Source organism: Melospiza melodia, chromosome 12 (genome assembly GCF_035770615.1).
Source record: "Melospiza melodia melodia isolate bMelMel2 chromosome 12, bMelMel2.pri, whole genome shotgun sequence".
NCBI lineage: Eukaryota > Metazoa > Chordata > Aves > Passeriformes > Passerellidae > Melospiza > Melospiza melodia.
In genome coordinates, this window is record NC_086205.1 from 28,313,033 (window position 1) to 28,325,710 (window position 12,678).

Sequence of the window (12,678 nt, forward strand, 5' to 3'; positions counted from 1 at the left end):
GACACAGCTACTTTTAGCTGTAATTACAGCACAAAGGAATAGAAAAGTCCTAATTCAGGAAATTAGTATTTCCCCATCCTCCAAGCCACTTGCAGTTCGTTAGAAAGGCACCATAATCTGTGCATTTGAAAACCCTTGTGAATGGAGCAGCTGCAGTAGAGTGCTGTGTCTAGTACCCCGTGGTAGACCTGTCTTGTAGATTTACAGAGCATACAGTCTCAGCTGTGTTGTTCCAGTATGTTACCTTAAAAAATACTAAGAATTAATTAAATCATAATCAGCATTAAATGTTATTTTCTTCTGCTTTTGTCCCTCAAATGTTACTTAGATGAAAAATAATCCTCTGTGACTAATTAGTTTTTTAATAATGGTTTTTAATTGGTTCTTTTTAATTGTTTTTTAAAATATTTTTAAAATAATGTTTTGGGGGTTTTCCTAAAAATTCCATCCTACTAAAAATGCGTGCTACTTTTGAATACCATTTTTCAGACCCCTTGGAGGAACATGAGTTAAATAGTTGGTTTTATCATTGACTGCCATTTTAAGGAGCATCTTGTAGCAAAGATTCTGTGTGCTGAGTGTATTTTGTTAAATGGATTTCAGAATTCCAGTTTGAATGATGATAGCAAAGATTGATGGAAGGATGGGATTGCAGTTTAGGAAATAATTAATTTTTTAAGAGTCTTGTGATCATGTCTGATTTGCTTTTCTGATTGTGATGTCTGATTCAACTGCTACTGATGCTGAAAGATATGCAAGTAAAGACAACATGCTGGAATGTTAGTCATGCTAATGTGAAAGACATGTTAAATTTAAACATTCATTTCCCATCCTGCTGCTGTGGAATCAATATGTAGACTGTTCCCAGCCAAAGCAAGAGTTGTGGGATTGTTCAGCAAGTATAATTAAAACATTTAATTGACATGAACTTACGAATGGCTAATTCCAGATGCAAGACTGCATGATCAATGTATGAAGCATATGCTAAGGAAAAAAAAAAAAAAAACAGGCAAATAAGTTTGTACTTTTCCATTTTCTTTCATTTTTTTTGAGCTTACAGATCTAAAATACATGGTATGATAGAGGTAGTCTGGTTTTTTTCTTCTGGATTAGTAGTTCACTACCAACTTTATGAAAAACACAAAGGTAATTAATGACTGACTTTTGCACCACAAGACCCAAAGACATAACACTGGTAATTTTTGTTCCGTGTTTCCAATGTCTGTTTTTTGTGGTTGCTGCAGGAGAGGGGAGACATCAGTGACACACTGCGATCTGTAAGACCGTCTGTTCCTTGTACTGTGCTATGCAGACTTTGCATGCCAAACTGATGTCAGTTTTCTGACCCATACAGTCATTACAAACACACAATGTAGAAGAGAGGATGCTTATAGTACAGTGATGCTAATGCCTCATGCTTGTTTAACTTTTGCAAGAACATCACACTTTTAGGGACAGACTAGAAATCTAAAATGCAAACCTGTGGGTAAATAGTACAGTCCAGGTGAAACAAACTTTTGTGGCCATTTTGCAAGGCCAAGGTTTCACCCACAGGCTGTTGCAGAAATAGAAAAAGGATTTGTTTGTCCCATGTCCTACTTTTATCATAATAACATTGTTGGAAGAATTAATGAATGCAGGCTACAGCATGGTTTTTGTGTGTCACCAGAAAACAGTGTTTGAAGTGGTTTATTTGATTGTGGTATTGCAAGTCCAGGGTCAGTAATAGCTGTTCTTAAGTAATGTTTATGGGTTCTTCTTTAAAGAGAGGGATTTCTGTACACTCATTTAGTGGTAGCTCTGCCCTGATTGTAAGCTTTTCAGTCTCCAAACTGGTAGGCTAAATGGAAAAGCTACTTTTGTTGCATAGTTGCTGACTCCTTCTTAGGTCAGCATTATTACTAATAAACGAAATGTTTTCTGTATGTCTCAGTGTGTGGTGTTACATAGAGGTGTGAGCACTCACTCCACGCTGACTTCTCTGGTTCAGATCAGATTTCTGTCTCAAAGAGGAGACAGAGATAGCAAGCAAGCACGTGCATGTGTGTTACAGCTGTGTTAGCAGCAATTGCTCTCATAACAGTAGGTAGTTGCTTGTGCTCATAAGTAGTTCATTAGTTCATCTGAGGAGCTGTGATCTAATTAATAAAAGTAATCTGGAGACTTTCTTCTCTCTGTGGCCAGGAGACCATAGGTACCAAGGGCTTCATGAGGAGCAGTTTCCTCTTGTGACTATCTAGGTCGAGTTTGTCAACCAGTATAAGCTTAAGAGGTGGTGAGGACAATTACAGCTGCATCACAGTGTTTTTTGTGAATGCTTACTGGAAAACATGGGTAATGCACCATTTGAACATTGAGAAATGGACAGCAGCATTGATGGGTCACAGGGAGTTGGAGCTGTCCTAAGGTCACCAGGAGCTCTGTCTGCACAGCTGGCCAAGACCCTGCCCTTAGTTTGGCTAAGAGGTGACCACACATTCCCACTGTGTTCCCAACAATTGTCTGAGCCATCACTGGCCTCCGTGAGCAGCAACCTATAAAACGATAAAAGACCAAAGGAGAACAGCTTAAAAGAGAATACAAGTGGGAATTATTAACCTGTGTAAATACATATGTTATGTTGCCCAGTCTTTCCAAATGAGTCTGTGAAGCCCATGCCATTATTTCCTTTGCTGTGTTTCACCTGCAGATGCCATACAGTTACCACATCCTGTCAGTGCTTCCATGAGAGTCACTTTCCTCCATTAACCTTTTTCTGATGGTGGGTGAGACCACCAGAAATTCTGCAAAGAAAAGTTATATTCTGGTTAGACTTTCTGGTGGAAGCTGTATCATAGGGTGTCCAAATGGCAGTGGCACTAGTGAAGCCCCCTTGATTCACACCTGAGCAGATCTTTCAATGTAAAAAAATTGTATTTGCATCAAATACCATGCTTTCTTTCTTTCTTTCTTTCTTTCTTTCTTTCTTTCTTTCTTTCTTTCTTTCTTTCTTTCTTTCTTTCTTTCTTTCTTTCTTTCTTTCTTTCTTTCTTTCTTTCTTTCTTTCTTTCTTTCTTTCTTTCTTTCTTTCTTTCTTTCTTTCTTTCTTTCTTTCTTTCTTTCTTTCTTTCTTCTGTTTTCAAGGTCATTGGAAGATATTTTAAATATAGAATTGATTTTAAATACAGGATGTTCTTGATGACTTTTTTTTTTAATGAAATATTTATAAAACCATTATTTAAGTTGTAAATAGAACAAATTTATAAGTTTTCAAATATATGACTAGGGCTAGGGTTTTAAATCCATGTCCCACAGGTGATATGTTGGTGTGGTTGTTGAGGCGAGGGGAAGAGTATTGGGTGGTGAGTTTTGGGTAAGGAGTGGTTTGGGCTTTTAGCCCAACAAAATAAAGGAAGTTTTCAGTTGAGCATCTGTCTTCTTCTGCAGAGGAAACTTGCAGAATAATGTTTAGGGTTGTTTTAGTCATTAGCGGTGAAGCACAGAATAATGGCCAGCCTATGTTTGTACAATTGGAGGATATTTCTCATAATGAAGGAAGTCTCCAAGGTCAGCATCTACAATACCCGGAGAAGTTACATCACAAAGCCACAGCTGCACCAGCCTGCTCTCTTCCCCTGCTTCACCCCCCACCTTTTATTTTTGCACACATCTCTTGCAAGAATACCATGGTTTTGACTTGGGCTTGTGTATACCATGTTATTTAGCTATTAAACACACCCGACTCCACCTTCAAAAATGAAACCTGAATGTTTTTTTTAAAGTTTCATTATAGTCTTCTAATATCCTGTACATTCCCAAACTCCGTTTGTCTAGCTTCTGGTTTTGCAATGAGAAATACATTGTACTGTGATGATGGCAGCAGCAGCAGCACCACCTGGATCTAGTTTGGGCCTGTGCATTTTTGTTACCTCCTGTCATATGAGGGCAGTAGGCATGGCAGCTCACACCTTTGTGTTGAGCTGTGTCTGAAGAAAAAGGCTCTGGACTATTTTAGAAAAATTTGCAAGAGGGAAAAGAGAAAAGGAAAAGAGAAAAGATCTTAATTTTTATAGTGCACTTTGTGTCTCTATTTACTATGGAAATTAATGTTACTGGTACAAAAAACACCATTTGGAAACCTTGGATATAATCTGTTTCTTTCTTGGCATTTTTCTTTTTGTGTGTGTTCTATACATGGTATTTCAGTGCAAGGACTCTCTTTTATAATCCTTTTATTAAGCAGTATTTTTCATGAGTGTTTGCTTGGTTTAGCTGTTAACAAACCATTTACTAATTGATTGTTAATCTAAAATCAGCTTGTTTTATAATGGAAAGAATAAGAACAATCCTAAGAACCTTACCTGTTCCTTTTATTTGTTTTCAAACCTCCTGGTGGGGTTTTCTGTTGTTCCGTCAACAGGATAGTAAAGTTAGAGGTTGCTCTACATACTTCTCATTGCTGTAGACCTTTTTCTGTTTATACCCAAAACTCTGACTCAATGCTGTTGAAGTCAGCCAAGTCTCTCCCTGGCTTCAGGTTGTTCTGAATCAGCCTATAAACCTAAAATTCAAAGCTGCTTCTAACAAAGAAAACAAAACATCTTTCCTTCAGTTCCTAACAGAACTTGTGTTGTGGTTTAAGCCTGTTGTTCACATCTAATCATGTTCACCAGTGATTATTCCAAGCATCATATGTTTGTGTGAAATCACCTAGTATTCAGTATTTCCTTCATTGCATTTGGTTAATCTACAATTAATGCATTTTAAAAGGGCGGTGGTGTTCTGCCATCCCTGCCCTCTCACTCTGCAATTGAGAATGGTGGTTAGGAAGGGTTATAAACGTCATCTAGGTAGTTGGGTAACCCCTGGTATTTAAGGAGGTGAGAATAACACTGATCTTCTTTTAGGTGTGGACAGTTGTGAGATAGGTTGAATCGGACAAGTTAAGGAGGATTTTTAAAGTTGAAAATATGTGTTTTGGAAGGTGTGCTAGATGTGTTGGTTATAAGTTGCTCATCCTTGCCCTCCTCTGCATTGTGGCCAACACTTTACTTTATTTTCCCAATGGTGAAACAAGATTTGCTTCAGAGCATCACCTCAGCAAATATGTGGAGTGCCTTCACGGCATTCTAGGTGGAGGCTTTCTGGTAAGTAATAACCTAGTGTCTTCTTTCAAATTTATTTTGGAGATACTTGGTACTGCTCTTTCTCTACTGGTTGACTGAATTTATTCATCAAATATCTTTGTCAACAGGTGTCTCTGTATTTGTATATATAAAAAAGAGCTATATTGTCCCATAGTTATAATTAATTATTATTGATTTTGTTATCTACAATATTATGTCACTTTAAAGCTAAAAAATCATAGGGTCAGGGGCACAGAATCCAAATGCAAAAGTGAAACCAAGCCTCTCAGCAAGTCACAGTTAGCATAAAGGGTTAAATCTTAAATTTTTGTTATATTATTGAACTACTTTCCTTTTAAATGTCCCTAAATAATGAGCATTTAGATAAAATTCCTTAATTTCTATTATCTGACATGCTGACAGGTATTTCTCTGACTTAGCTGTTTATTCAGAGGAATTGAGTGGTAGTTGTCAAAGCTTTGCATTTGAGTAACAGGGTGCAAGGACTGAGTGTGTTTATTATAGGATGTCATTAAGCTGAAGTTCTTATTTTCTATCTTTTCAGTTTTGTGGATCACACTGCAGCATATTTAAGACATCTAACTCCAGGCTTCCTTTTTCATCTTCTTTTACAAATCCTCTTAGAAATAGGTTATAGGTCCCTTCCAATTCTTAAGACTCTATGATTTTATGGTCTCAAGGTGTCTGCAAATCACAGGTTGAAAACAATTGCATGCTAAGGTGTTTTGTGTTGTGAGAGGTGCTTACAGCTGTATTACAGTCCCATTGGGACCTAGAGTGGGATTTGCAAAGACTGGGCTTTACACACAGGATAATACAAATGAAACCAGTGGAACTTCTCCTGCAGTGCGCTTGTACAACCTCTCTGGACTTGAAGCATTGAGGCTCAGCATTGGGTTTGAGTAAGGCTTGACAAGTATGAGTCTGTTCAACAGGATAGTTATTATTCTAGTTTCATGTTAAGTAAGTCTGTGGCATTTTCAAATAACTCTCTACCATTTCTTTATTTTTTTACCAGAGTACTCTTGGGTGTAGAGTCTTAAGTGGACACTGTTAAGTGCTATTATTGCTGGTGGGAGGATCCTCTTTTTAATCAGCTCCTTCTTGTTCATTCAGCTCCTTCAGTTCATTCTTGATTTTATGCTAAAAACTCTGGATGGTTTATGCTTTTCATGGATAGCTTCTGCTTTGTTACTTCGCATTTCTGTCACTGGGAACTGGTTGTGAAATCTTGGAAAAAAGTAGATGTCTATAATAAGATGTTTGTCTGAATTGAGCAAAATTTTATTAGACTTTCTACTGTAGTCAGACTGGCTTTTCACACAGGTAATGATGATTGCTCTTAAGTAACAAGTATATTGGCAGCAGCTGTTTTTCAAATAACTTTATTTTGTAGTCCTCATTGGAATAAAGCTAATGCCTATTTTTTTTTTTTTTTTGCAAAGCATTTCATTTGCAAATACAGCGTTTAATGAAAAGAGAAATTGTTAAAGCTGAAATACTTTAAATGCAGCAACACCCCAACAGTTCCTTTCTGTGCTTAAGTGCAATATTGCCGCAGTGGCAATAGAAGTGTACGTGTCCTGGGGTTGGTGATGTCAGTAGTGAGATGCCTACTGTGTTAAATAGGAGTGAAGCGGAATGACCTGTACAGCTTACTGCCAAGAAGCAACATAAATGAATGCAGTTTGAGTGCTGTATTATATCTGCCCTCTCTGTGCAACCAAAAGGAACAGTGTGGGTTTTTTGCTCCATACCCAGGTACTCATTCCAGCTGCAGTGTTCATTGGGCTTCACGATGACGACTGCTGTGGGTGCTTTGGTCGTGAGGGCTGTGGAAAGAGCTGCGCGGTAAGTGAGCCTGTGCATCCCAGTCCAGGTAATCCCAAAGACAAGGCCATGGCTGTGCTGAAAGTTCGTGTTTATGTCTGCTCTGCAGATGCTGTCCTCAGTTCTGGCAGCCCTTGTTGGGATCCTTGGCTCTGGGTACTGTATAATCATTTCAGCGCTGGGCTTGTCTCAAGGACCGTATTGTCTTACCCACCCAGAAAGAAACTGGATCTATCCTTTCACTGACTCCTCTGGAGGGTGAGTCGTCTGTTCATGAGGATGTTATCTCCTGCCAATGTACACATGGGCTTTATTCCAGTACCTTTCAGCAATGTTCAGTAACCATACACCAAAATCTATTCATAACTCTATCCTTCCCAATTCAAACTTAACAAATGGCATCAGTTATCCTTGCTGCTAGAGTACAAAATCAAAGCCATAAAAAAAATAGGTGATTAAATCTATACATCATATACTGTTTATGTCCAGGAACATCTCTAACAAAATATAAAGCTTTAGGACTTTGAAGGATTTACAAACTAGGAATAGAGGTTGTTAAGATATTTGTCTTATCATTTGTAAGAGTCTGTTTTGTCAAATTTGCTTCTGAAGCTGCTTTGCACCAGCATAAAGTGGCACAATGCCCACATTAGTGACAATGGCATAGAATCTCATAAATGAAACTTGAGAAGATTTATAAGAATCTTTGTACACTGCAGGGCAGAGAGGGCAAGAAGCTCCTAACTAACCCTAATTAAGGTTCTCCTGCAAAAAAAGTCTCAGTGTGCTATTCTCCATTAATGCACATAAATTCTGATGTGGTTCATATCATGGTGGGCTGTATGGCTGGCAACCTCAAGGGTGTATCTAGCAACATTTTATGGCTGATGCCAGACTAGAGACAGTTGGAGTACTAAGAAGCCACATAAAGCTCTTTGCAGCAGAGTTTGAATTTTATATTTCACTTGTAACTCTTGTATATCTTGTATTTCACTTGTATCATTCCTCTTTCTTCATCTTTCTGACTGTGACTGAGTGTAGAAGAACTAGTTTAGGTCCTTGCTGAAGGCAAGTGTTGTCGTTCTCAAGGTGTGAGTGAGCAGTAACAGCTGAAATACTGCAGTACCTCACCAAATTTTTCTGTGTTTGGCTCATCCAAGTAAGCATATGATGGCCCAAAGACAGTGACACAGGAGAGAAAGTGACCCATTTGCCTGAGATCAATGATTGCTGTCTTTAGAAAAAAAGCCCAATCTTGCAAAGCTCGTGATTGTTTTGAGAAAAACCTTTGCTCTTTCAACTTACTTGAGTTTATGCCTCACTTTAACCAGCAATAGGAAACCCTAACCTGCCTTTATACCTTAGATTATTTTTTAAAAAAGAAATTAAGACTTAGCAAAAATGTGTGGTTGATATTTCAACATCTTCCTAAACCAAAGAAACCTTGCATGGATTAAACCATTGCTTTTTCTATTGCCTTAGGAATCTATTTCTAAGGGAACCTAGCCTATTAGGACTCCATAGAGTGAATAGCCTCAATGCAGTTACAGGCTAGACATAATTTGGTTATAGTATATGGTAAGTGTCCTACTCTCACACAATGTTAATATACTTTTAATTGCTGTGTACAGGTACTTGTTTGAGTACAACAAGTGGTCTGAATGTCAGGAACCTCAAAACATCGTGCAGTGGAATATCACCCTCTTTTCCATCCTGCTCGTTTTGGGAGGAATAGAATTCATTCTGTGCTTCATACAGATAATCAATGGCATTCTTGGAGGACTGTGTGGGTTGTGCTGCAGTCATGAGGAGGTAAGTAGTTTGCAGATATACCCATGCTTCTCAGATGAACATGTAACTTGTTACTTGTACTACTGTGGAGTTTTACTCAGCAGTTACTTTATAGGTATTCTTAAGCAATAATTCCCCGTATAGCAGTTCCTATAGCCCTGCTGTGATTGGAATTCTCATGTAGTGTTTGATCACATGCTTTCAGCTGATTCCTCAACTGTCACAGTAATGTTAATCTGCCTAAGAGCTGGGAGCTAGAGGGCTTTTGTCTGTCGATGACATATGCAATCACCACACTGCTTGGGTGATATAACTGAGATACAGATCTCCTGGTGTTTGTGGTCTTTGCCTAAACCATTGTGGTATTTTGTGGTGCTTGTTCTAGCTATATTGTATTAGCCTTGGCTTTTGTCCACAGCAGCTCATAAGCTACTGACAATATGCTGCATATAATGAAAACTGCAGCATCCTGGCCTTGCATAGTGGAAGTAAGATAAGAGAAAGAATTAAATTGCAAATAACTAATAAAATCTGCAGACAGATCTGAAAGGTTTTGGAAGGTGGATTTTTTGTTGTGAGTGAGGAAAGGAAATTTTCTCCAACTTTCTTTAAAGCCTTGTTAAATAGTTTGAACATATTCCAAAATTAGTATCAGAGTGCTAGTGTTGGAAAAACCATGGTTTAAAGCATGAACCAGATATAATTTATATCACACACTATAGGTAAGCATGTGTTTCACATTTTCAATTGACACAGTTGAGTGCTGGGGCTCTTTCAAAGCTATTGCTGCTTTCTTCCCCCTGTCTACCTTGCTCTAACTCCAGTATAGGAGAGCTATGCTATGGTTTACTAAATGTGCTCAGGTTAATTTTTGCATTTTTAGTTGGATACAATATTAGCACTGTTTCCATTAATATGTTTCTTTCTTTTTGTTCCTCTCCACAGACATATGTTTGCTAGAAACCTCACCATGTATTGACATCGGTGCATGTGTGTGCTGTAATGAATATACTGTGTATTTTTTTTTTTAAATATTCCAGGCAAACTGAAATACACATTGTTGTCAAACTGTGCTGTTGCCATGAATTTAACTGACTTGGGGCCTTTGCTGTTGGAGTCATATGCAGGTTTTCCACTAACCTGCCTGAACTGAAAGTAAATGTATCCTGAATATCTTTGGTTCATTTCATCTTGGTACCGGCAACTGCCTTAAAACATGTCACTAAAGTGACTTTATTTATTTTTCTCTTTCTACTGGCACAACAGCTCTGTACTTTGTCCTGTTTTCCCAATAAAGTTGCTCTTTCATTCTGATCTTGGAATGAACCCAAACCAAATCCAGCCTGGCCTGGATAAAAGGTTTTGGTTAGCTGGACCAAAACCAAAGCAGCAGTAAAATGTGGATGACTGAGGGCTTTTAAGGATTTTTCTGAACTTCCCCTGTATTTCACAAATAAAGATTTGTATTAAAAATACCCAGGAGGTGTCAATGATTCCTTCCCTGCCCATGTTGAAACACTGCTTGCCTGGTCTTGGAGTAAAGGACAGTGGTGGCCTGAGAACATGGATTTAATGCAGTCAGGTTATAACCTGTTTTTCCTCTCCAGCAGGCTCAGCCAGAGTAGGAACTGCTTCCTTGCTTGGTTTGGCTCATTGAACTGAAACAGGCGTTTGTTCCTCAATAAGCGTTCACCAACAGCTCTGGGTCAGACACAACAGCACGTGTGGAGACTCAGTCCTGGGTCAGGGCTGGCAGGGCTCAGCCACGGAGCTGAGGGGGTCCCGGCACACCTGGGCCCAGCTTAGCACCTCCTGATTGCTCCATTACAGGCCTGAGATAAGACCAGATGTGGGCAGGACTCTTGTTTTGTGCCTCAGCTACCCTCAGGCCTCACAGCGCTCAAGGAATGCAGTCCTAATTCAGGTCAGTAAAGACAGATTAATCTGAAATACCTGACTTTACGAGTTATCAGCCTGAAGGCATTACTGTAAGGTCCTGGGTAAGAACCTCTGAAGTATAGCTTGTTGCACATTAGAGTGAATGTTCCATCACAATAACATCTGAATAATGTGCTACCGACAGCATTGCTGGCAAAGCCACCATGGTAGCATTGCTGCTGGCAATGGCATTCTTCAAGTGAAAACCAAAATGTTATGTGCTCTTTATTTCAAAGGAATGGGGCTCAGGTTTGGAATTTAGCTGCTCATACTGTCTTTGAAAACAAGCAAGTTAGTTTCTATTCATGGGATAAAAAGAAGTTCCAGTGGGTGTCAGTGCATCCTTAGGCTATTTGTAACGAGGAGGGTGGTCCTTAAAGACAGCCAGAAACTTCAGGTGTATCTCAGGCTGTCTGCCCAGTTAAGTCTGCCCTGTGCAAATACATACCTGAAAAAAAGAAGTGAACTGTGAAAGCAAAATTGTCTACATACATCTACATCAGCAAAAGAATTCTCATATGAAAAGAGTTTGTATCTAGAATCTCAGGATACCTGAATTTTGCAAGAGTGTTTATTCATACCTAAATACATAATATTGGATTACTCTAAATACATAGAGGTAATTGAGGGACTTTGATGCCATTTAATGCCATTTCTTTGTAGTGTCTATCCCTGTCCTGTCCTGGTATGGGAGGGAGGAAGGAGAATATGTGCATGCACATATGTATACACACAAAATTCCTTGCAGCTGTGTGATACAGTGTCTGTGTGTGTGAAGATACAGTTCTGAAAAAAAATATCTGCAAGTTTAAATGGGGTGTGGAAGAAGAGAAAATGGAAAAGAAAGTCCTCAATGGAATAATGTATAATTACCATGCAACTTAAGGATTTTTGCCTTTATTCTTGCATAATGGTTATTTGTTCTTCTGGTAGACACAATAAGTTAAAGAACTGAAACAATTTTGCAATATATAGAATTCCAATATATAGAATGATTAGGCTAGTGTTCAGACCCAAAACTTCAGCACAAATGCATGCTGCACCAATAGATTTCTGTAGCCCTAATGCACAGCATTACTCTCTACATTGTCGTGTAAAAAATGGCCAGCTGGATTATTTTGTTGTCTGGTGCATAAGACAGTGTTTTGAGAGATTTATCAGTTACACTGTGAAGAAGTGATTGGTTTAGGTTGCATTCATATCAGCTGGCAGCAAAGTCACACAGAGTAAACATGAATTTTCAGTAACAGGCTTGGAATCAATTCATGAATAATGACAGCAATGTAAAAGCAGTGCTTGCAACACTTGGCAAGATGCTTGAGAAACTAGCTTACAGGTTTGCTTAATTCTTAGTATAAAGTAGTTGTTTCCTGTTTTAGTGGCATTGTGTGCCAGAAAAATAACCACGCTGAGCTTTGCAGGGTTCAGTTTAAAAGCAAAGTCATGAAGCAGACTGCTGTACTGCAGAACAAATGCTGCTTCAGTCATCCTTTCTCAAGTTAGCTTCTAATCAGAACAGGTTATAATGGAAATGACATGGAATTTGATTATAAAATAAGATGCTTGCTACTAATCTTGGCCTTTGCTTTTAAGAAAATATTTCAGCCAATTATATGATCTTTAAGTTCTGTACTAAAAACTCATGGGGACTGGATGTGCATGATTTTTATGCAGCTGTTTTCTGTGCTCTCTGTGACATAGGGTTGATGACATGAGTTCTGTCTCTGCCTATGAGTCTGGAAAGGCAGGTTTGCTACTAATTCTGATTAGAGGGAGACCTGAAAAAAGTATCCGTAGTGGTGAGAGAGTAAAACAGGAAATATGAGAAGATCAAGAGTGAGGACTTCAGAATGAAGCCTCCTAGGAAAAGAGTCACAGCAGAGAACAGGTAGAAGAATGGTGTAATTGTGTGAGTACCACCCTGCCCATTTCCTTGTATGATCTCATGTTAAGCGATAGTATGGAATTAGTTACAACATGCAATCCAAACAGC

At 38.6% G+C, this 12,678-nt stretch overlaps 1 protein-coding gene across 1 annotated transcript; it reads left to right on the forward strand.

Moving 5' to 3' along the window:
- Window positions 1-4,949: 4,949 nt before the first annotated feature.
- On the forward strand, window positions 4,950-9,707 carry TM4SF1 (transmembrane 4 L six family member 1). Its single transcript, XM_063166380.1, has 5 exons — window positions 4,950-5,126; window positions 6,888-6,977; window positions 7,066-7,214; window positions 8,588-8,768; window positions 9,693-9,707. Exons 1-5 carry the CDS (start codon window positions 4,950-4,952, stop codon window positions 9,705-9,707), a joined length of 612 nt encoding a protein of 203 aa, XP_063022450.1.
- The last annotated feature ends 2,971 nt before the right edge of the window (window positions 9,708-12,678 follow it).

What these genes read in the sequence shown, in the direction of transcription:
- TM4SF1 (XM_063166380.1), top strand. Translation starts at nt 4,950, where the DNA reads ATGTGTTTTGGAAGGTGTGCTAGATGTGTTGGTTATAAGTTGCTCATC. An exon ending in GCTGTGGAAAGAGCTGCGCG is followed by an intron (nt 6,978 to 7,065) that starts GTAAGTGAGCCT and finishes TCTGCTCTGCAG; the next exon opens with ATGCTGTCCTCAGTTCTGGC. An exon ending in TTCACTGACTCCTCTGGAGG is followed by an intron (nt 7,215 to 8,587) that starts GTGAGTCGTCTG and finishes TGCTGTGTACAG; the next exon opens with GTACTTGTTTGAGTACAACA.